Source organism: Trachymyrmex septentrionalis, unplaced genomic scaffold, assembly GCF_001594115.1.
Source record: "Trachymyrmex septentrionalis isolate Tsep2-gDNA-1 unplaced genomic scaffold, Tsep1.0 scaffold95, whole genome shotgun sequence".
Taxonomy (NCBI): Eukaryota; Metazoa; Arthropoda; class Insecta; order Hymenoptera; family Formicidae; genus Trachymyrmex; species Trachymyrmex septentrionalis.
This window is the reverse complement of record NW_017306139.1, coordinates 145675-169416: the sequence shown is the minus strand read 5'-3', so window position 1 is coordinate 169416 and position 23742 is coordinate 145675. Positions and strand designations below refer to the sequence as shown.

Below are 23742 nucleotides of genomic sequence, written 5' to 3'. Positions count from 1 at the left end.
ATATGTGAAGACACCTGCCGATTACAGTTAAGTTTTTTTAAAACACGTGTTAATACACGTTTGTGGAGATGTGAAAAAAATTTGTAATTTGATTACCCTACAAATATTGATTAATAACGAGTGTCGATTTACAAGGATTTACATGTTTCCATATTTATTGGACGATTTGGATGACATTGGACTGCATAATCATAAAAGAAAATGTTTGAATAGCATAATTTGAAGAAGAAAGGAAAGGCCCGTCTCATCCACTTGTGAGTTGGCGTATTAACGTCCAGAGAGCGCCAGTTAGTGGATTGTTATCTTTACCTATGCTGCTTCCTTTGTGCAAACAATTTATATATATTTATATATAATGTTTATATTTTAATAAAATTCTGTAAATCAGAGTTTTCGTTACTTTTATATATAGACGTTATTTTTTTTCATCAATTTATCTCGTCACGCCTATTTAATATAATTTATATATTATACAATATTCAAATAAAATAATTAATGAGACAGAGAATATTGTTTCGCTGTTTTATTTCATTTCTGTAAAATGGAATCCTCTTAAATTTTAATAAATGCGATTAATGTAATTACTACTAATGATTACAGTTTTTATGCGAATATCACTTCTCATTAATCGTCAAACACGTGTTACCGGTTTGCGTGGATCTTTCTTTTGATGCATTTCTCATTTCATCGAGACTCGAGCTGTCTTAATTTATCGGTATAATATAATATAATAATGTATCACACGGACGAATCTGACAACTTTGCAATCATCGGCTGCGTTCAGCAGAAAAAGTGTATCGTGAGCGAAACAAGATACAGTCGATTTGCAACGAGAAGTTAATTTATTATTAATATATGATTAATGTTCAAGCAAGATCGATGATTGCTATATAATTTGTATAACCATCTTTTTTGATTAATGGAACGAAAACGGCAAGATCATTGTTTTGCCCCTAAGAAGTCGATCTATCCGAAATACGTGAACCGTAATAATCCCCCATTATATTTGAATAATGCAGAAAAATATCGTCGTCGAATAGATGTGGATTATACTGTAGAGAAATTGCGACAACTCGTGTCGGATCCTGTCACCAACGATCATGTCGAGCGGATATCACGACTTTTATCTGATTACTTGCGTGAAATCGGTGACGACGGTTACGTATCCTTTAATTTACACGTACTAAAAATAAGAATCTCTTTGACTGAGAATTATTAAGAAGGTTCTCACGTTTGATGAAATATAAGACAAGTCTATAATATACGCCTAACAAATGTTAATAATATCAATAATATCTAGAAAAAATTTTCATTGACTTTTATCGTATAATTTTGAAGATATTTAATTCTAAATTTATAGAATTTTACATTACAAGTTGAAGATATAACTTTATTCTGTAGTTATTCTCTTTTAAATTAAGACACTTGCCAATAAGACAGCAATTTAAAAATCGTTATAATTGTAAACACTTAAATTTGTTCTCGTAAAGTTTTATTTAAACTACAACTGTACAGTAAAGAAATTTATATTCTTCAATGAGAAAAGCTAAAACATATATTAAATGGACGATACCTGAGGACACAATGCGTATACATGAAATAAGCATCTTACAACTTTTATTTTGTCATTTTTAAAATATTTAGTAACACATAAAATTAATTATGTATAATGGCATAAGATATTGTTAGTAATCTTTTTAATCCATTATTTTGATTATTTCAATTGTTTTAATTGTTGTGAATAAACAGTCTATTAACTAGGAAGTAGCGCGAGAACCTTCTTAAAGCCAGCTAATTTTTATGTGACAAAATAGGAAATGTTACACTTTTAAAAAATTATAATTTAGGAACGTAAAATTTACATCGATTCTTAAGAATAATTAATTAATAAAAATATCTTTAAGGCCTGAAAGTAATATCTAATATCGTTTGTAACAAAAGCATTATTTAAGAATTAATAAAAACTTATTAAAAATTAATTTCTTATACTTTGTTATATCTATTTTGCTTTCACTTGCTCCAGTTTATTCGATATTTTCTAATCGTGTTCTAAGTGTGTTTTCTTAAAGATACCTTTCACAGCCAGTCAGACACCTGCCGGTCATAATGAAGATATTAGAATTTCTAGCCTGGAAGAGCAGAGAAACTAATGACTATCAGGAGCATTTGGATAGAATGTTGCAGTTATGCAGTCAACCGCCTTTGCTGAAACAAGCTTCCGAGAGTCTCACCAGTTCTGTCATAATAGAGCACTATTTTACATTTCTCGGTTACCTTCTAATAATTTTGCCCAATGAAGAAGATGTTCAACGAATCCACGAGGCTCTTGACTGTTTATTAATTAGGCAGACGAAACCGATAAACATTGCGGCAGTGAAATTAGATTTTTGTCGTCGAGCCATGGAGAATTCTAGATTGCCGATTATCATCATCGAACTGCTGGAGGCTGCTATGCCAAAGATATATCCGAAGATCTTGGAACTGGCTTATACGGTCGCCTCGATCTCAAATCAATGTTGTGAGTAATCGCGAATCGAGATATTTTATATATTGTTTAAATTATTAGAAAAACATTGCTCCTCTCTCAATTCAATTCAATTTAAATTTAAATTTTTCTTAAATGTTCTTCAAACATTTTGAGCAGAAAGAATATTAAAAAAACTATATATTCCGAGCTTCTTAAAGGCGAGAAGTTTCAAAAGAAATTTAGTAGAACATCATATCGAATGCTTATATATTAAGCTGACATTTCATTCAAATATTATTTCAAGGAATAACACCCATGTCGGGACATTACAGCAAAGATGATTTACAAAGAATATCTCTGGCGTCTCTCGTTTTACGTGCGTAGACTACAACTTTATATTTATGAATAAAGGTCACAGAATGCTGCAGGCCGGGATACTGAACACGTTGTTAACCAGGATGGATCTTCCTTGCGCGACGGAACTGTCCTGCGCCGCACCATTGGACATACCCCTTATGGGAGAGGAATATCCGAGGGACATCATGCTTTTAAAAATGAAACTCTTGTGGAGCCTCATGAGATCGGTGTTATCTTCGAAAACGCTACCAGAACATCTGAAGGACCTCCCATCGCTCAAGCAATGCGCCATGTGGTATCATTTGATAGCACGCTTTAATCACTTAGCAATTAAACATTTAAAGACAATGCGATGGAAAAATAATCATAGAATAAATTTTTATTTAGTTTTGTCATACAGGCACATTATTCTCTCTCTCTCTCTCTTTTTTTTAATTCATAAGATATTCTTTTACTCCGATTTTATTTATGTATTTATTATGTAGCTTTCTCTTTAATAGAGATGAGCTATCAAGCATAAAGTATACGATTTCTGACGCAGCACAGGGGCTTGAGGTATTCCTTCAAGCGGCAGATACTTCGCGGTCAATACTGCGCCGTCAGTTTGAGGATCAGAAACGACATCGCCGCATTGATCCTCGCTGGAATCGTGGCTTTACCATCGTGGAATCTTGTCAGTAGCGGTATCGCGGAAGACATCGTCCATCTTTTACCTTCAATTGAATCTGGCACTACTACAATATGGGCAGAAAGTGTTAAGTTCTCCAACAGCAAAGAGGACTTCTTCTTCAAAAAGATCCTACTGATGATCATCGCTTACCTCGCAGATATCGAAGTTTACGTCTTCGTAAATTATTTCGCATCAATTTTACTTAAAAAATTTTAAACAAAACAAATTTTTTTTTAATTCAGAAAAAATAGGGGATGTTTAAACTTGTTATCTTTTAAATATGACTTTTCTAGGATTAAAGATTCAATCTCAACATACATTTATTTTAACAAAAACATGTGTTATTTTTAAATTTTAAGAAACATATATTGACAGGTAACCTTTTAATTTTTTAGGTGATGGACAAAGCGATGATTATGTCAATTATTCTTCGAATCATTAAATTCTGCATGAATGAAAAAGATAAAGGATCTTTTGCGTCGCTAATTCTTTTGGAGCGTGCAATGCATATCTTATCACTGTTAGCTCCACGAATAGAAACGAAATTTGTGAAGCGCAAAGGCACTCTTATGTAAAAGAAAAAAAAACATAAAAAAAATTAATCGGATTTTAATGCGGAGTCAAATGAAATAACTTTTAATGCTCCTAGATTACTGATAATGCTCAAGCAAATTTTGAACGTTGAATTCGACGAGTATCTTACGATGATTTTTACGAGATCCGTTTGCTCGATAATTCTGCAGGACTCTGCTCTTCTTCTCGAGGATTTCCAAAAACACGGAATGATACCGTTATTAATTAGTAAGAGATATTATAAGTTATTTTCATAGACAAGTAAAAATTGATGTAATCTTTTTACAATGATCTTTGAATTCTTAATAAAAAAATATTACTTTCTAATTTCAGAATTATTTAGCAATATCATGAGTTTAGCTAAGTTTACGATGAAAGGGCAACGAATTCTGACATTGCTACTGATCTCCCTAGAAGGGCTTATGAAAAAACAAATGTCTGTTCAACAGATGTGCGAACGACGAAGCGTCGAGCTTATTTTAGAAATATTCGCAAAATGTCTACATCAAAGAAACGAGGATTTTCAAGTAGATCAGCGGTAACGTTGCTGCTAAACAAATACAATTCACACAAATATTGCTTTGTCGGCTTTTATTATAATTTTCTATATTAATTATTTAATTAATTTGTTATGTCAATTGATAAATTGTATTAACTAATGATCCGTCAATAATTATAAATATTAAGGCTATTCTAAAATTTAAGAAACGTACTGAATTTAGAAAGAATTTACATATTGAAATGAAAAATAGAAGCAAGTATGTTATAAATAGACATTTTATCATTTTTCGACAGACTGTTGCTAGCAATAGGCTCTTTCGTTTGGAAATGCATAGTGCGAAGTCCTGAGAATCTTCAAATTTTCTTGAACGGCGGTGGATTGTACTCTATGTTGGACACCATTGAGATCGCGAGCTACCCTGTAAGATGTTTGTATCTCGGTGCACTGACTGATATATGCGATACCACTTTTTGCGGACCATGTCTCTGCACCTGGAGAGGCGCTGATAAGAAGACGGGTCTGATATCTTTATTCATGAATATTTGGCGAGAAGAGGAAGACAGGATCGGCATGAAAAGACATGCCGACGGTTCCATAGGTACAATCTCGCGAATCAAAACGTCGAGTTTCATACACGAAGACACTTTTTCACAGAAAATCTACTTTAATTTAACATTTCTTAAATTCTTAAAAATCGCTTAAAATTATTTTCGGAAACGTAAAAATATTTTCGATAACTAGGAAAGCAGAGAAGCTTTCTTTATTTAAGAAATATCTATCTAAACGTTTTTGAATTATTTATAATTATATAAATTACGGAATAAATTTGAACGAAAAGTTGAGCAAATTTTTTTGAATTATACGTAATTGAATTTGTTTATAATTTTAGATCCTGAAGACCTTCAGATGGGCACCGAGCAGTGGATAGACACCTATCGTTTCCTGCTTACGGAAGACGTTAGTCCCACTATAACTGACATGATTGATTCGGTGCGATCAAAAATCTTTAGTATTTTGAAAATAATTGAGAGAGACGGCGTTAAATACGAAATGGCTAGACAGCATTATAAGATTCTACTTGAGGAATTGCCAACGAAAGATTGCGTAAGATACATTATCCTTGATCAGACCACCTGCTCAAACATAGTAACATTAAATTTTTTACATAATATCAGAATGAATCAGTGTGTTTGGATTTTTTTAGGTAACACTATGTTACGCCGAGATGTATCTAAAACTGAAGCTTGGTCAGATGTGGACGGAGCTTAGCAGAAATTTGGAGCAGACCGGCGTCAATCCATTGAGCGTGGACAAGCATCTGATCGTTCACATGGTGCACTGGCACCATTCGTGGAGAATTGCAATCGAGGACCATCAGAGAAAGTTGATCGCAATGGCCAAGAAAGCAGACGAGAGCTTAGAGAAAGACAAGCTCAAGAGGATACGCGATTCTAAGTTGGCGTCGACTCTGGAAGCGTTGGATGATGTAGATCGCATGCGTCGTACGACTGACAGATCGTACATGTTACGGAAGAAAGATCGACAGAGGCAACAAGTGCGAGCGACCCTGTCATTCCCACGCGATGCTGACGTCAAGCAATGCCATCGAACGTTTTCGGATAAGACGAACGTCACGGTAAAATTAGGGGATTTAAAGAATAAGAGAGAGAGAGAGAGAGAGAGAGAGAGAGAGAGAGAGAGAGAGAGAACTTCTAACTTGGAGTTTCGTTTGAATTTTAATTGGCATTTAAATTTTATTATTTTTAACTCGAACGTTTCGGCTCCATTTTGAGCCGTCATCAATGAAAAAGACAAAGTATGAGAGATCATGTATTTAATATTGTAAGTCATGTTATTAGTTGAATTTAACCCGCTGAATACTATATTTTTTAATTAACTACATGTTTCTTACCGCGCCGACTCCGAAAATATTTTTTAGTACTTTTTTTAGCTATCTTAGGAATCTCTTTATGTTTTTTATTCGAAGGCTGTAGAGACTCTTTCATATTTTAATTTTATAAGTTTCTAAATTTTTTAAAGAATTTATAATTTTTTTAGGCAATTTTTGGACAACATCACTTGATCGACATTCCGTATTTAAAAGATTTTCGCAGCGATTTTTCGAAGATATCTTTAATATCATCAGCATCACTCCCCGATTCACCTAGCAAAGAAGTTCTATCTTCGCTCGAAGTTTCGCAAGAGTTCCTTCTTCTATAAACGCTGGTTCACAGACAATTACATGATCGAAAGTTTCAATCGGTAATCTGTGCGTTGCTAACTTCATCAGATAACGATTTAATAAATATATCAAGTTAACATATGAAAAACTCAATTGCAATAAAATATCTTCTTCTTACGATGAGCTGATATTATCTTGCTTCGATACAGCAGTTGTCTTCCTTGTCGACTAGAAAATTTCATGGCGCGTTACGCGAGGAAATGTCATTTTTTATTTGACACTAATTGATTCAAATCTGCACGTACGTCTATAAATATGACATATCGAGAGGGGTATAATAGAAAAAAAAAATTATCTTATCTCATTAAATATTTAACTCATTATTAACATCAACAACTGTTTGATTTTTTTTTTCTGTTATGGCTTTGTCACTTCGATTAATTTTCAATTAATTTAATTTCTTCGTTGTTTTATTTCTAAAAACAGTCTTCCATAGGTATCACGATTATTAACGAACGGCGCTAATCGAAACGAGTCGATCGTGCGAATTTCGCGCTAGCGTTCCGGCGCGTTATCTGGCATGTAAGAGCGTCTATCTAGATGATTATCTAGATACTCTCGAGGTCGCTTCGGAGTAGGCGAAAGAGACTGGCGAGCGCAGCGAGTGACTAGTGAGAGCGAGCATGCCGTTCGCGTCGTAAGTGAGTGTCGTCGCTGCTGCCGCCGCCGCCGCCGCCGCCGTCGTCGTCGTCGTCGTCGTCGTCGTCGCCGCCGCCGCCGTGGTCCGCCGTCGGATGGTACCGGTTTGAAGAGCGAGTCGCGTTTCAGGAACCAGCTTTTACGCGAATCGTTCGAGTAGAGAATCTCGCTCGGTCGTCGTCAGTGTGTCGCGTAACCTGTAAACTTTTAACAAGTTGCTTTTGGCTCTCGCCCCGTGTTCGTTTGACAGGCAAAATTTACACGGATCGGTCGAAGGAGACGCGCTTTTTCCTCGGCGGTGCGCTCTACCGATTCCGTTTTCATCGGAACATCCTCTTCTTCCCGCGAGACGAGAACTCGTTCACGTGGCGGCGCGTTCAACTCCTCTCCCTTTTCCCTCCCGTTGTCTTCTCTCGCTCTCTTTCTCTCCTTTCCGCGAGTTCCGAGTCAGCCCGTTTGATTCCCTGACTTTCCTCTCCATCCGGTTCTCCCTTCGCCACCCACACCTTTGTGCGTCTCTCCGTCCTTCCACGTTCTTCCGTCGTCGCTGCCGCCGCCGCCGCCGCCGCCGCCGCCGTAAGTGTGTACGCGCGCGCGCGCGCGTTCACCGTTTTTCCGTCGCGCTCCGCTTCGTACTGCGAGTGTCTATCGAGGGAACTCACGACGCTCGCTCGTTGGTAACTTTCGAGCGAAGCCCTCCGTAAAGCGGAAAGACGGGACGGATTAGAAACCTTCGTCGTGTCAAAGTTGACGCAATTATGGCGCGTAAGGAGGAACGATGGTGCTACTTTGATGGTGCAAACGGACGTCGAAGGTCGACGTGGATCTCCCTGCTATTACTTGTCCTGTGCGCTCTCCTGGCCGGATCCTTGGCGGTCGCCGAGCACGGTGAGTGTCTATCGTCGTGTGTGCCTGTATGTGTGTATGCGCGCGCGCGTGTATACAAATGTCATTTACATATTTGCGTATATATATATATACATATATATATATATATATATATATATATATATGCGCCGCGCCGAGCGCGCACTCGGATACCTTTCGATAACCTGTTGCGTATCACGGTGGATTCTTTTCGAAGCGAGCGGGGAAGGCTCGAGCGAGACGGCGTGAGCAGCGGCGCCGTCGCGCTTGCTGAAGGAAGAGAAACGGTGCGATGGAGCGAATAAGAGAGAACAGCTAACATTTAAAACACTTTACATCTTTTTTCGTTTTTTTTTTTTTCGAGACGACCGCCTAAAATTGAACACCGTAAAGCAACGTTTATCGTAAAGGGAAAAAAGATATCAGATAATAAAGAATTATCACAGGCGACGCAGGTATTTGGGTAGATAAAGAGTGAGAAAGGAGAAACAGCAGGCGGTCGAAGAAAGAGAGAGAAAGAGAGAGGAGGGGGAGAAAGAGAGAGAGAGAGAGAGAGAGAGAGAGAGAGAGAGAGAGAGAGAAATAGAAAGGAACAATGAAAGAAAGAAAGGGAGAGAAAAAATCCGGTCGTGAAAATCTCACGTCTGGTATTCGAGTCTGAACCTTTTTTTGACGTTCGCTCCCTACACTGATCCCCGCAACATTTGTTGAGGTCGTCCTGGCGTTGCATCTGACGGCACTCGGCGTTGAACCTCGCGTTGCACCGCGCCGATGCAACGGGAACGGGTGCGCTTGTCGTCGGAATAAGGTCGCGCTCTCTCGCTCGCGTTCGCGCTCACGGCCAAAGACACCGAGCGATTGTTGCGTTCGTAGAGAACGAGAACTGATGTCGCGAGTACGGAATAATTAGAAAATTCCGTAATTAGCGTAATGCGAAATAAATGGAGGAATAAATGCGAGAGCTGCGCCGAGTCTTAAGGCTATGACACATGAAGTAAGAGCAAGTATGCAGTCGAGCGATTCGATCTATCGCAAGCCCGGATTTACGATAGATTTTTAAGCCTTAAGCCATAAGAAATGGACGAATCACAATCGATTTTAATTATTCTTCTCGCATTCGGTTGTAATTGGTCAGTTTCTTAAGGCTTAAGACTTAAAACATCGATTGTAGATCCGGATTAATGGGCTTTCTGCAATAAGCTAAGTTTTAAATCTTAAATTATAAGACATCAACCAATCGCAGTCGAATGTGAGAAGAATAATCGATTATGATTGGTCAATTTCTTATAGCTTAAGACTTAAGGCTTAGGTTATGACTTATTGTAGAAAGTCTATAAAGGACTGTCTACAGTGAAAGTAATAAGTTGTGTAAGTAGTAGTAAATTGTGAGCCATAAGAAATTGATTAATCATAGTTGAATGTAAGGGAAACAATCGATTTATGATTGGTCAGTTTCTTACATTTTCTTGCTGCTTATTATCTGCAACGGGAGCTTTTTAGCAAAAGATACAAATTGACACAAGTTTTTGATAATCACTAAGAAATAAAGACAGAATTACTTTTGTGTTTATTTGTACCTCTGCTGGAAAGCTCCCAATATTACTTTCATTGTAAGTAGGACTTAATAGAGACATAAGGCAATAATACAATAAGCACATAATCCAAAATATTGACACGGTAAAAAATTTTTCATGTATGAATATGTATAAATATGTATAAACATACATAAACACCCATAAATATTCATAAATGTGTATAATTATATACACAAATATGTCCGTACATGTTCATCCTTCTTTCTTTTGCAAAATTACTTTTTAGTGTAATAGAAATAATAATAGAGTAATGTGAAAACATAAAAAATAATTAAAGAGATAATTAAAAGGAAAAATGTAAAAAAATAGCTCACACAATAATTATGCATAATTTTATATATAATTATACGTATAAGTAATTTTTTTACATTTCTTCAAACGTAATTTTTTCTAAAACAAATACTTGAGAAAATTACCTTTTTAATTATTTTTAATGTTTTTACATTACTATTATTATTTCTATTACACTAAAAAGTAATTTTACAAAAGAAAAAAGGATGTATGAACATGTATGGATATATTTCATGTACAATATAATTATATATGTTTATGAATATTTATGCGCGTTTACGTATGTTTATACATATTTATACATATTCATGCGTGAGAAATTCTTTACCGGGGGGAATTCGCTTACTGTTTCAGTTTTTTTGTGTCGTATTGTGTACTATTTCGTCGTGTCACCTATCACGCCGTTACTCTGAGAGCCCTTTGATTTCAGTAAGCCATTTTTCCACTAAAATTACAAGCGTCACGCGATAATTACTGATATCGCCATAATTACTCGTCGCTAGAATATGTTGTACGGTTCGCTTGTAAAAAACATTATGCTGTATGAATGATATATCTCCTTATCGTTCCCGTTAAGATTCCTTAGCGGCCGTTGTAAATTTTCTGAAAAGAGAAGAGAAAAGGAATTTTCGTACGTGACAATTTTGCGATTTCTTTCACTCTGACTTTCGTCGCTGGGGATAACGGTACGAAGAATTCACGAATGACTGCTTGCAGGGTTATCTCGGGGTTATCCTTCGCATACCGTTGACGCGCCTTGATTTCGCGATTGCGAAACCGCTTGCCACTTGCTCAGCGTGCGCTCCTTTATTCGCCGCGTGTACCTTCAACAGAGAGAATCGCGAGAATTACGACCGACATTGGATTCATTGGAATGAACTGAGCATTGGCTATTGTCGACGTTGCCAGAATCGTTGCTATCACCAGAACGTCGAGGAATGTCATACTGTTGCATGTTAGTCGTTGACATCGTGTGTTACAGGCACGAACGCGTTACGCTTTCGTAAATCGGCGATTTTCTTCCAAGTGATGTTCTTGGATTGTGTGATGTCAAACTGTTATTAAGGCTCCTGGAGTCACCACAGCCATATTGAATCGTGACGTCAGAAGCGAGAAATGACATGTTAATTTTTATTACATGCCATCTATAAATAAAGACGATTTGAATGAAACAGAATGATAAGATTGCTTTAAAACATTTGTAAAGATGGGCGAAAACTATGCTTATTCCCTTTGAGAGACAGTAAATAATCGTAAAATGTGATAATAGGCACGTGTAAGTGAAAATAAGCTACGCATGCGCATTGAATGAAAGCACTTAATTGACTGTCACGATTCAATATGCCTGTAGTGACTCAAAGATGATAAAATACTACGAATTGTTAAGCTTGCGTGATGTATGTTATAGAATGATTTTTTTTCTCCTTTTATTCCTAAATTAAATTGCAACGGAATATCAGAAATGAACTGTTTTTCTCATTAACGAGAATCTTTTACAACTTTTTAACAAAATTCTTCCTTCATATTTTTATCCAAAATTGTCTACAGAAACTTTAAAAAGAGCTTTGTGCAATTATGCGATATTATACCATTGCTGCTTCCGAAAACTTAAGGCATCTTTTGTCTTACAGTTAGAGAATCAATAATAAAAATACTTTATAAGTAATAGCAGCGAATAGCGTAAAGTAAATGCGCGAATAGCAGTGAACTTTGTCCCGCAAGTATTGTTGTGCGATGCAACAAGCGGCTGCATCTATAATGCAAACGCGGGCGGAGTATTTTGCGAAAATCGATAGATGAGCTTGTAACGCGATGCGATACTTTCAGAGTATGTCATATCGGTCGGAGTTACATTTGAGAAAAGTAACACCGCAAGAATCAGATTTATATTAGTATCACTCTTATAATCAGTCCAATTTTCGAATTCGTGACAAATGCGTTTAGGATTCCTTGTCGTTACATAATATTCGTTAATATATATATTTTTTTTTAATTATATAATTTGTCCCCAAAGTGAAATTTGTGAAATTTAATTTTTTATTTAATTTTCTAATTATTATTAAATTTTGAGCAAATACGGCCGCATAAATTAAATCGAAATAACGAAGATAATCAGAGCGGTATTCTAGAAAAATGTTACGAAAATATTATTTTATGTTACGTATATTATAGATTTCCCAAACATTTTTGTATGCGATATTTTTCAAAGTTAAATTCCGTGGTGTTTCATAGGGCGCGTAGATAAAGATAAAAAGAAGAAAATTAAATAAAGATAAAACGCAAATCCGTTCTTGTGAGGCTCGGCCCATTGATGATTAATAATTCAAAAGAATGTATAATATATGTGTTCTTCTGTTATCTCTTTTACACATGTGCTGTCGTGCCACACTGTATATCTGTCATAATTTATCTCGTTCGATTATCGCTGATTAGTTGTGATGGACCTCGTATTCGCGTTTTGGGAGGGAAATATCAACAATAAACAAAGCAGTGCGAATACATTTAGATAAGCGCCCGTGACCTCAGAATTTGCACAATCCAAGGTGCGTGCAATGTACACTCGTATCGAGATAATGCACTTGACACAATAACATCGTGTTGTCAATTCAATATTATATCACTTTACTTTAACGACGATTATCGTATTATTATTGACGTATTTACAACTCATTAAAAAGAATTGATATCTTATGTTTTATTTATTGGATATGTATGCTCGCCCGACACTCTAAAGTTTCTATCATGCATTTCTGCATTGATGATTCGACTCGTTGCGATCGAGATCTTTTATGATTCGTAAAATCGATTTCGACCAATGTGCGTCCCATTTATGAGTCTCTCTCGAGTATAAACGAATCGTTGAAGCCGGTTTACGGCGGGAAGTAATAAACGATGGTACGGATAGATGCGATATGCCTAGGAAATTCTAATTTAGCGTGTGCAAAAAGTAATCGCGCGAGTTGTGGAACACGATATGCGATGGATGCGATATCATTCGTGACGTTTGCCTTGGTAACATTTAATTCGCTCTATGAGTGCGAAACGCCTCGTCCAGCTGAGCGCGTAATTAGATCTCGCGTAATTCCACGGCGGCGAATGCAATTTTAAAGTGCGCCATGGCACTTTAATCCCGCCGATGAAAACGCTTGGCCACGAAAGACGGGCGTTTATCTTGCAGCTACTAAATTATGTTAAAAACGAGTTAGCCGCAAGTAGCAGTTTCTTTTTAGCTGGTTCAATTTAAAATGTAAAATCATGGTATACATAATTTATCTTTTAAAATTTCACGAATGTAATTATTTCCGTGTCCAATTATAACGTTGTTGCATATTCACGTCATTTCATATAATTCATGTAATTTACATAATTTGTAATTTATAAGACTTCTACGAAACGCATACAGCGTCTCAAGTTTAAAAAAAAAAAACTATATTTTACATTCTCGAAACCATTATTTTTTTTAGATAAAAGATAAAAAATTTCTAAGATCGATTTATCGGATCATTACAAATCTGAGTTTTCAATCTAGATAAATCGCATAAAGAATTTCCATAAGAAATGGTTTGCGATTAGTCAAATGTAAAAATTCTTCTTTTCATAAAGAAAACTTTCGAGTTGAAACGATCAATCTTCGCGTGAAGACAAAAACACGTTTTTTCGTTTTTTAGTCGTTCAAAACTGTGAAATTCTATGGAATAGACTTTCACGACATTCAATAAAGCGAGCGCGGAAACGCTCTCCACGAAGTGTAGAAATTTGTCCTCGTAACACTTGGCTCTTTCGCATGCATAATCTCGCTTTTTCCAATACAACGCGTCCACGAGGAATTAAATAATATGACATAAATGACACGTTTGCGATATTGAGGTTTCGATTCTCGACGAGGAGGAGGGAAAGCTGATAAACGAAATTACGAAAATTGCAATTATTTCGGTTTCCAGCAATTTTCTAGTATTTCTGTCTACTTTCTGTTTATATTACGTATATGATGCGATTACATAGGCGTCTTATTAGATTCTTCTAGATTTCTCTTAATTGCATAGTCCGACAATCACGGGTTTTTCTAATTGTCTATGCATATAAATTACGAAATTATTATTTGCATACACGCTCGCCGGCGATATAAGCAATTAAATTGCGCGTGTATAAATAGATATAAAAAAAAAAAAAAATTGTAGAGATGTACGAAGATATGACTCGTAAAAATTTTTAGAAATGAAATTTGCAAGTAATTAAACATTGCTCGATTTCTCAACAATGTAATTAACATTTCCCTCAAATATTCTTGGAGATAAATAAAATGGTTATAAAAGCGATTCTTCAAATTCTGAATAAATTTAAGAAGATTTTTCGAATTTTTGCACCCTAGAAATTCCGATGTAGAATGTGAAAATTTTGTTGTATATCATTACATTATACTATGCCATCGCTTTCAGACAAAATTCTTGTCTATATTTTCCTTTCGATACATTTTTTTCCGAAGGATTAGGAGAGATGGCAGAAACCGCACGATACGAGTCGCTTCGAGTCTATTCACTTCACTGGCGATTTGCAGCGAACGAATGGACAGACGGATGAGACGGACGAACGTGCGTCGACAGCTCATCCATGAGTCACGGCTTTTGTCATATTTCCATCGACGTAGAAAGTTCAACGTACTCTCCTCGACCACTGCCTCGCCGTTACACCTTTCGTACAATTGCGGCTTCGAATTGCTCTATTTTCGCTAACGCAGCGCGTTCCGCTGGACTTACACTCGCAGTGACCTCGTTCGTCCCATAGAAGACGCGTTTGTAAACCGAGGAAGTCAGTGTCCCCGCCGTTGAGATCGATAGTTGGTGGTAATGTTCATTGTTCAAGAGAAAATGTAATTCGCAGAAGCACAGAGAAGAAAGGGAGCGATTTTTAGGTCATGAATTTCTTCATTCTATATTTCTTACAGTGAATTCTCACTCCCAGAGAGTGAAAATACAACCACCCTTGAAAAAGAGTGCCAATTTTTTACTCCAAAAAAGTGAGATTTCGCTCCTTTGAAGTGAAAATTCACTCTTAAAAAATGAAAATTATCGCTCTTTTTCAAGAAGTGAAGGATGACTGTATTTTCATTTTCTTGGAGTGAGATTTCACTGCAAGAAATTTAGATTGTTAATAATTTAATTTTAAGTTCATGAACACAGTAGTTCTTGTTCATTTATTCTATCGTTGGAAAGAATGTAAATATAAATTGAAAATTATCTCTGCGTGAGATAAGGAAATTGTACGTCCATAACACACAAGATGTATGTTTACGTAGCTTGAAATAATTAGCCGCACAATTCCTTGTACCTTGGCCTTATATAGCACATCTGTATATCTCTCGCTTGCGTAACGATATACGACACAGAAAATATCCCGAAAGAATCATCTTGATTGAGAAACAAATTGTTTTAGATGTGACCGATTCTCGCTAATGTTTCTAGAATAATTTGAAAGGATATCAATGTTTGGCTTATCACTGCGAAATTAAACTCATGATTTCGCCTTTAGGCAAAACCGACAATTAGATTAAATTGCAAAGCACGTTCGCATACGTCGTATAATTTTCTGTTTATTATTGCTCCAGATATTAGCTTTACTTATAATAGAAGTGTTCCGTTATTTAAAGCGTACTTTAGACGCTACAATTTTCTCACGTCAGAATTCGCGATAGAATTCGATTTATAATTTTATCACGCACTTCTGCTTTTATTACATTTCTGCACTTTCTTACATTTACAAATATATGTATATATTTTCTATAAATCTATATATTATATTTCATAACTTTATACCTAACGTCACGTTTCACAATTCTTTAAATGTTTTATGCGCGAGATATGAAAAAGAATGGAATTTTGTTAACAATAGAATTTTGTTAAAAATAAATCATCTGAAATAGATTCAAAAAAAAAAAAAAAAAAAAAAAAAAGAAAAAAAATAAATTCTGTTTTCTAAACCTGTAAAAAACATTACGCACGTTATTTGAATGTAACGTTTCTCTCGCCAGTCTGGCATATGTCGATAGTGCGTTAACTTCCTTTATTACACGCGCTTTTATGGGCGACTGTTGGTGCATATTGCACACCATACTCGCTCGCTGACGAAGATGCGTACGCGCGCCCGCACGTATCCGGTTTCGGTAACATATATCGCCGATACGTCGCTCGATACGTTGTAACGTGGTGTAATCCGTACGTATATGCCTGCGTAGCGATCGAAGCGTGGCAAATCTAGCGTTTCTTTCAAATAGCTTTGTAAAATTAAAACGTGCCATAAAAATAATACTACGATACCGCATCATTACCTACGCCTGTAGGGTAACTGCACGATTAAAGAAGAACATTTGGACCGTTTCGTACAGGATGTTTATATCTACAAATTTATCGGCTATGTAATAGTATAGATATCTGCGATACATAGTATCTCTAAAACCGTTGTTGCTCAAGTAAGCTTATATCCCGCTCGTGTTCTAATATATATATATATACACATATGGTTGTGCATGTTTAGATTAAGACTAGCGCCACGCGTCGTGGTCTTATCATATGACTTCGTTTAAGGATATCTTTAATACGCTTTGTGGAGCAATGTTATCTTTAACATAGTACAGGTATCTTATACATTATTAAAATGTGACGTAAACAGAAACATAATTTTTAAAATCTTTCTACTTTTTTTCTACTCAATCGAATATCTACGAAAAAGTTGAAAATAAATTCGGAGAATTGTAAATATTTTCATAGAAATATGTAAATTTATATAATTTAAGTCCAGCTTGAAAAAATTTAGTTCCAGATTAAAGTTATATTTCTAAATTTCGAGTTTTCGATTAAAGGATCTATCGAAACGAGAAATACATAACTTCAATTTGATTGACACATTTTTTTTTTAAACTAATTTAAATTTAAAATTAGAATTAAAATAAACGAGGCAATTAACCTTTAAAAGACAGAGGTTTATTTTTAAAATCTTACAGTCTCTTTTCTTGAGTAAGATTTCTATAATATATATAATCTATTATCTCTTATTTATTTCTAGTAAAAATATAATTCCCAAAATATAATTCCATCAGAAGCTTACTATAACCGTTCTGTAAAAATTAAATAATTTATATGTACTATATGTGTGGATTTAGAAAGGCGGGACGCGGGTTACGTAAATCGCGCGTGTATACCTGCGATTGTAATTCGTTTCTAAAATTAACAAGAGCGATGAAAAGCGTCTGAAGGAGGATGTGTGCCGAAGAAATTTCGCGCGTGGAGAGGAAAGGGTCGCACATAACCGGACACCCACGTGGCCCATTTTATACGGTCATTAAGTCGTCCGCCTTGTGCGAACGGTCCTACCGATTATGCTTGATTGGTCCGTGCCTCGCGCTTATACTCGCTATCCCATAATTATTAAATGGATGATTCTACGTTAAGTCGGACAGAGCAAACAGCCGAGTGTCTTTCAAAGATACACATATAATTATCGTGTAAATTTGCACAAAAATTAAATGCTACATCGATGACGTTTTTTTTCGTAAATATCAGTTTTCGTTGATTTTTGCCAATCGAATTTCACGCGATGAATAAATAAATAGAAATAATAAAAATATTTTGACATTGAAATTGTACAGACTGAAATATTGGAATGTTCGAAGTATCTTCGTTCGAATTTTCTGACATGGGTATCTCAGCTCGAGAGAACGGAGCTATTTCAAGAAGACAAGTTTCGGTGCGGATCAAAGAATCAATCCCGAAACAACAATAGGTGCAGTAAGTCTTAAGTTTTAAAAACTGATCAATCATAGTCGATTATTCTTCTCACATTTGACTGAGATTGATCAATATCTCGATGCTTAAGGTTTACTACGCGCCTGTTGCGTTTTGGAGCTTATAAGGAGCTGGAATCAGAGACAGCAATTCGTGCGTTGCGCCCTGGAAGAATGCAGATACGGGCGCGAAATTGCGAGTTCGTTGCACTCGAGTCGAGCCGAGCCGATGAGCGCGAGCGCGTAAGATCGTTGTCTTTACAAGTGCGTGCGCACGTACACGTGTGTTACGCAAGCACGCGTGCACGCGTCTCGTCTGGTCACGCGTAGGTGGTGACCATCGCGTGTGTCGTTTTACGCCGGAAGCCGATGCTGCTGCACGTATAATACCGTAGGGACCTTCCGTCCCTTCACGAGAATGTTTTCGCCAACGATTTATCACTACTGCGTTTACGTTAAAGTGTTATAAGGATTGTATCCGCATTAAAAATTGTATTTACATAAAAATATTGCAGGAATTTGCTGTATTTACCGTAAAATATTTCAGCTGTGTGTATCGAATATTGATGGTATATAATTCAATGACGTGTCGCGTTTGCGACAGAATATTATTATAATATTGTTCAATATTATCTTGCATTAAAATTTTATATTTAAAAAAAGAAAGAAATATTTTAAACAAAAAATATTGTCACAGAATTTAAATCATTAAGTTAAGTCTTCTAAAATGATGGACAGTATGAGAAATAGTTGTAAAATGTAAAATATAGCTTTCGAAACAGTGTCTTTTTATTACTGTGTTTTTATATATTTTTGTATAAAATATTCATGGCTTCAATGTGGAATTTCTTAAGGGGAAACGATGGACATAACGTGATGCTCACTCGATTATCTAGCACACGCGCTAATTAATACAGCAAGTTATTGGCCGGACAGTAAATCCGATACAGCTTCCTCGTTAATTATTACATTGGTATTTTTGTGACGTCTACAGCGAGGAGGTACGATAAGTGGCTCTGGCGCCGCCGCATGCGACTCGCGAAGTACATCTTCGTCGCGCTCTGCGCGACTCTCGCGATATGCAGTTCTTATTGGTGTGCCGGCTTTGATACGGGCGATTGGTTCAATTCATTCTCGACGTTATTAGATTTTATCCAACCAGACGCGCGTCGCGCCGATCGCGCCGAGAATAGATCACGCATATTGAAGATACATCTTTCAAATAAGAGACATGAAATATAAATTAACGTTTCGACCGTGAAAATATTTAATTATATCCGGCGGAAAATGATTGAGATTTTGTGCATTTAATTATGCAACTCAAATTAAATTCAGTATTTTATGGTACGTCGATTAGAAAGCTTTATAAAGTATATATGTGATAATATTTATAGTATTAAGAAATTAAATCTGTGATTAATTTTATATAATGATAATGTGAAAAAAAAAAATTAAATTCTCATAATAATTCTGATACAAAGATTGACGTAAAAAAATAGATGTTTTTTACTATTATTTTTCTACTTCATAATATATGTATTTTTAAATATATAGTTATTATATAAGTGAATAATTTTTTATTGATTAATAAATTCTAGAACTCTAAAATCATTGTTGAACATTGAAGTCATTGCTACGTCCTTGTAGAAGATAATTATATACATGGGTGATTCATGTTTTTTGCCTGGATTATAGTTAGATAATTAATTGATGTGCATGCAAAGTGCATTTCGTGCAACTCTCGTACATAATTTCGAATTTAACGTTAGAGAATAGAATTTTATTTAGCATACATAATGCGATAGAGAGCTATATTTGCTGTATACTTAACGTGTAACGTAAAATATTGAATTGCATATAAAAATGTTATTTTTTTAATATTCATTTGATTTTATAATAAAAAGAGTTGTAACTAACGAGGTTGAACTCTCTCTCTCTCTCTCGTCATATTTTTTATTAAATATTATATAAAAAAGAATTAGATTTTTTTAAAAGTTAATTTCGATATTTTGGTGTATATCTATGTTACTATCGTGCTCATGATTAACTTGATACACTAATGTGACGTAATGGAAATTATTTGTGATAATTCTGAATGTCATACAAAGACAAATCGATAATACGATCGAATCGAGAGGATTCTTCTTTGTGATCGAGTCAATTCAAGCATCCCATCGAAGAACGTTAGCGGTTGATATCACCCTATCGACCTCGTTAATGATAAAAGGCCTTTCAATGATTGACCGAATAGAATTGCGTACCTTGCAATACATTACTCGCTTCAATAGGATGGATCATCGTGTCATGGGCATTAAATGGAGAGGTTTCGTCAGCGCGGACGACAAAGGAAAATTTGATTTATCAATAAGTCTCGCGGGACAAAGAGTGTTACTTTATCATCAGTTTCTACACAATACGTATGTCTAATGGCATGTCGGCAATGTTGTTTTTTAAGACGAACATAATTTAATATATAATTTATGCAAAATTTACCACAGATCTCGTCTTTCATCAGTGCTGTGATTTTAATATCTCTCGACGATGTAAACATATTTTGAAGAAAAATTATAATTTTATTCTCGCAATTTTATCTCCGGGCGATCTTGAGTTTACGATGTCGTTATTAACACGTGTCACTAGTGATTAGTTACGTATATCGTGATGCAAAGCAGTTAGCATCATCGTTCACATTACAATGTGTTTGCTCGTCGAGCGAATCTTGCTTACAATTCTGTTTTCTATTACTATCTGCTCATTGAGCGAATCTTTCTTGCAATTATTTGCTGCTATCGTAAGTCATCGATAAATTAACAGACTTGCTGATTTCCGATATATTTATGGTTCCTGGAAGAAATTCTGAATTATGTAGAATTCTAAATTAAGAAATCAGTTTAATTTTATTGTTATATACTGGAAAAAGAACAAAAATGTAGATTATACTTAAATACAATATAAATTGAAATGATGTAAGAATTATGTAATGAAAAATAGAAATCTGATTCAAATATGAAATTGTAGTAATACTATTATATTGGGTGGGCAAGAAAGTAATTGCGTTTTTTTAGCTCAAAGTTGTATATACAATATCTTTGTCAATAATGAATGAAATTTAAATTTAAAGAAAAGGGTTTTAAAGCTTGAAATCTCTACTTTTAAAAGCTTACCACATTTTTTAAGTTTATATGAGTTTGGTAATTTTTACATACCAAAAACTACGAACTGAAACAGGAAAATTTTCTTCTCACTTTGTGAGTTTGTAACGTGCCCAAAACAAATTTGAGAAAATTTTCGACTACCTATCGTGGAAGCTACTTTCCCTACAAAATCGTTTTTTTTTTAATATTCCTACGATTTTTTGTTACTGAGTTATCGCGGATTAAATAAAAGGATCGTTTTGATTTTAATTGCTCATAATTCCGTTAAAAAATTGTCGTATCGCAATTTAAAAAAGAGATTCTTAAAGCTGAAACTTTACTCTATCAAGATACATTTATATTGATTGGTAAGAAAGTAATTGCGGTTTTTACTGATAGATGCTTTTTAAAAAAACGCAATTACTTCCTTGCCAACCCAATATTATTAAATTATTTAGTTCTACTGTCACTTTGTTACAATAATTTCTATTATTATAATTTAATAGATATAATTTCATTCAAATATATGTATATATATATATATATATATATATACATATATATCGTACACGTGTTTATTTTTACGTATATTGTTAATAACTTTCTCAAATAAATATGGAATGGTAAGAGAAGTGCGACTTCTAGAAAGAATAATTCTCCGAGATGATTTATTTAAATATTAACTGTTTTGCGAGCAAAAGAACATTTTGCGGTTCATTTCTCGGCTTTCACCGCTCTCGCCATGGACGGAAATTCGCCGTGACGACTCGGCTTTATTTCTTGCCGGGCAGTCACGGATCTCTGGTTTCTATCGTATTTCGACGAATTCAGAGGTTCTTTGCGCGGGGATAAATTAGCTGCTGTACGCAAATATTTACACGACAGATACGCCACATGCACACCAGAACACATCGCGCGATCAACGCCGCAATGAATGCTTAAAGCATGGCCAAGATGTCATTAATTTCGGTTGAAGGATCAAGAATGATGGGGGACGCAATTACAACGAAGGCGAAAAAGAAAATAAAACTATCCTATACACATGTTTGCTTGAAAATTTCTTGCTATTGCGATGTATAAAAATCTAAATGTGTACATCGTGATGATAATTAAGATACGGAACGCATAGAAATTTCTTTGGAATTTATCCTAGAGATGTAGTCATTACCGATATATGTTACGTTTTGTGTGTGTGTGTGTGTGTGGTGCGCGTGCGCATATGTTATCTACCTGTATTATTTATCTGAAGACTTTAAGGACACAAGCTAATTACAAGAATATTAACAAAAACTTAAAAGCTACAAGTACACATTTTCTTCCATAATTTGTTGAAATTAGTTTTACTCCTATTCTATTATTATAATTATTATAGCAATTACATTATTTGGCGTTATATGCTGTTGTAACGTAATATAATTTTACTCAAATATACCGTATATACTGATTTTTCTTCACTCATTGGAGCGATTATTCCAATTAGGAATTATATTCTTAGGTAAGAGCGATTTCATTGTAGTTCGCAATTAATGTCAGACACGAGAACGTCATTTGCATTTCTCTCACAATTCCGTTGTCTGATTAATTGGGGCAAATGTACCGTTCGTTGTCTTTTGATGAAGAAAGAAAGACAGCGTCTCGCCTTTACGTCAGAACGAATCGTGAGACGTTCGATCTGCGTCTTTATTCATTAGTGTTCTTGCAAACCGATAAATAGAAGGCTAATTATCACTGAGTGCGTGATTACTACATAGAAATTTCGAAAGAGTATTAAACACGAATCTAATTGCTGTATTCATAAAAAACACTGGTGATTATACTGAATGTTATCGCGCAATAATAATAATAACTAATATTAGACGCAGTCATTTATATATTTAGCATTGCTAATTTATTACTTTCAAAATTTTTTTATATATTTCTTTAATTTATCGTGCTCTTCAATTTATTACATATAATAAATATGTAATTTATATATGTAATTAATATTTAATATATTATTTAGATTTGATTCAGATTTACTGATTTATATTGCAGACTCCATTAAACGGATAAATCGAAATAATTTTTATAATCATCATCGCAGTTATGCAACACTGCGAGAAATACTCATGTGTGCTATACGTGGTAATCATGCAATGCAATCGTAGATGACGTGTCATTAATTGAACAATTATTAGTGCAATAATTGTAATCTGTTGCGATAATTTCGACAGCAATGGCAACACCTGCCATTCCTCTAATGATCATTAAATCTGGATTCCCATATGTGTGTCACGTTACGATATTATCAATAAATTTGACTTATTGAGAGATTATACGTCATCATTCACTTCTTTGATCGCGATTGATAATTATTTAATTTAAAGATAAGGATATCGATAAGAAAATATTTATTTTCAGTGCGTAACGCTTTCTATCATAACAAGTAGGCAAGGTGTTATCAATGTACCTACGATTGTTATTTGTATCGTAGATACATTTATATCGTAGATAAATAATTTGTACAGTAATTTCAAAATTTACTTTATTCCCCTCGCGCTTTGTCAGATTATTGCATCAAACTGCTAACAATATATTGCCAAACGTTGCGTTACCTCGCAATTCGCGGCTATCATTATCTAAGTATTTAGC

The 23742-nt window shown here is 35.0% G+C and overlaps 2 protein-coding genes across 2 annotated transcripts in view; both read left to right on the top strand.

The window, feature by feature from the left end:
• The first annotated feature begins 919 nt into the window (after positions 1-919).
• On the top strand, positions 920-6799 carry LOC108756108 (cilia- and flagella-associated protein 69-like). The gene is made up of 11 exons (XM_018499686.1): positions 920-1162; positions 2083-2518; positions 2879-3119; positions 3371-3671; positions 3890-4065; positions 4144-4295; positions 4401-4605; positions 4863-5167; positions 5459-5673; positions 5774-6205; positions 6628-6799. Exons 1-11 carry the CDS (start codon positions 920-922, stop codon positions 6787-6789), a joined length of 2868 nt encoding a protein of 955 aa, XP_018355188.1. The 3' UTR covers positions 6790-6799.
• A 412-nt stretch (positions 6800-7211) lies between these two features.
• LOC108756135 (plexin domain-containing protein 2-like) overlaps positions 7212-23742 on the top strand; it is a 36959-nt gene continuing 20428 nt past the window's right edge. The window contains exon 1 of the mRNA XM_018499728.1: positions 7212-8338. Within this exon, the coding sequence (XP_018355230.1) occupies positions 8209-8338 (130 nt within the window). The 5' untranslated portion in view covers positions 7212-8208. The remainder of the gene's footprint in view (positions 8339-23742) is intronic.

Coding starts and splice junctions, on each gene's coding strand:
- LOC108756108 (XM_018499686.1), top strand. CDS start 920: ATGGAACGAAAACGGCAAGATCATTGTTTTGCCCCTAAGAAGTCGATC. Junction 4,066..4,143: donor AAGCGCAAAGGCACTCTTAT/GTAAAAGAAAAA, acceptor TAATGCTCCTAG/ATTACTGATAATGCTCAAGC. Junction 5,168..5,458: donor ACATGCCGACGGTTCCATAG/GTACAATCTCGC, acceptor TTATAATTTTAG/ATCCTGAAGACCTTCAGATG.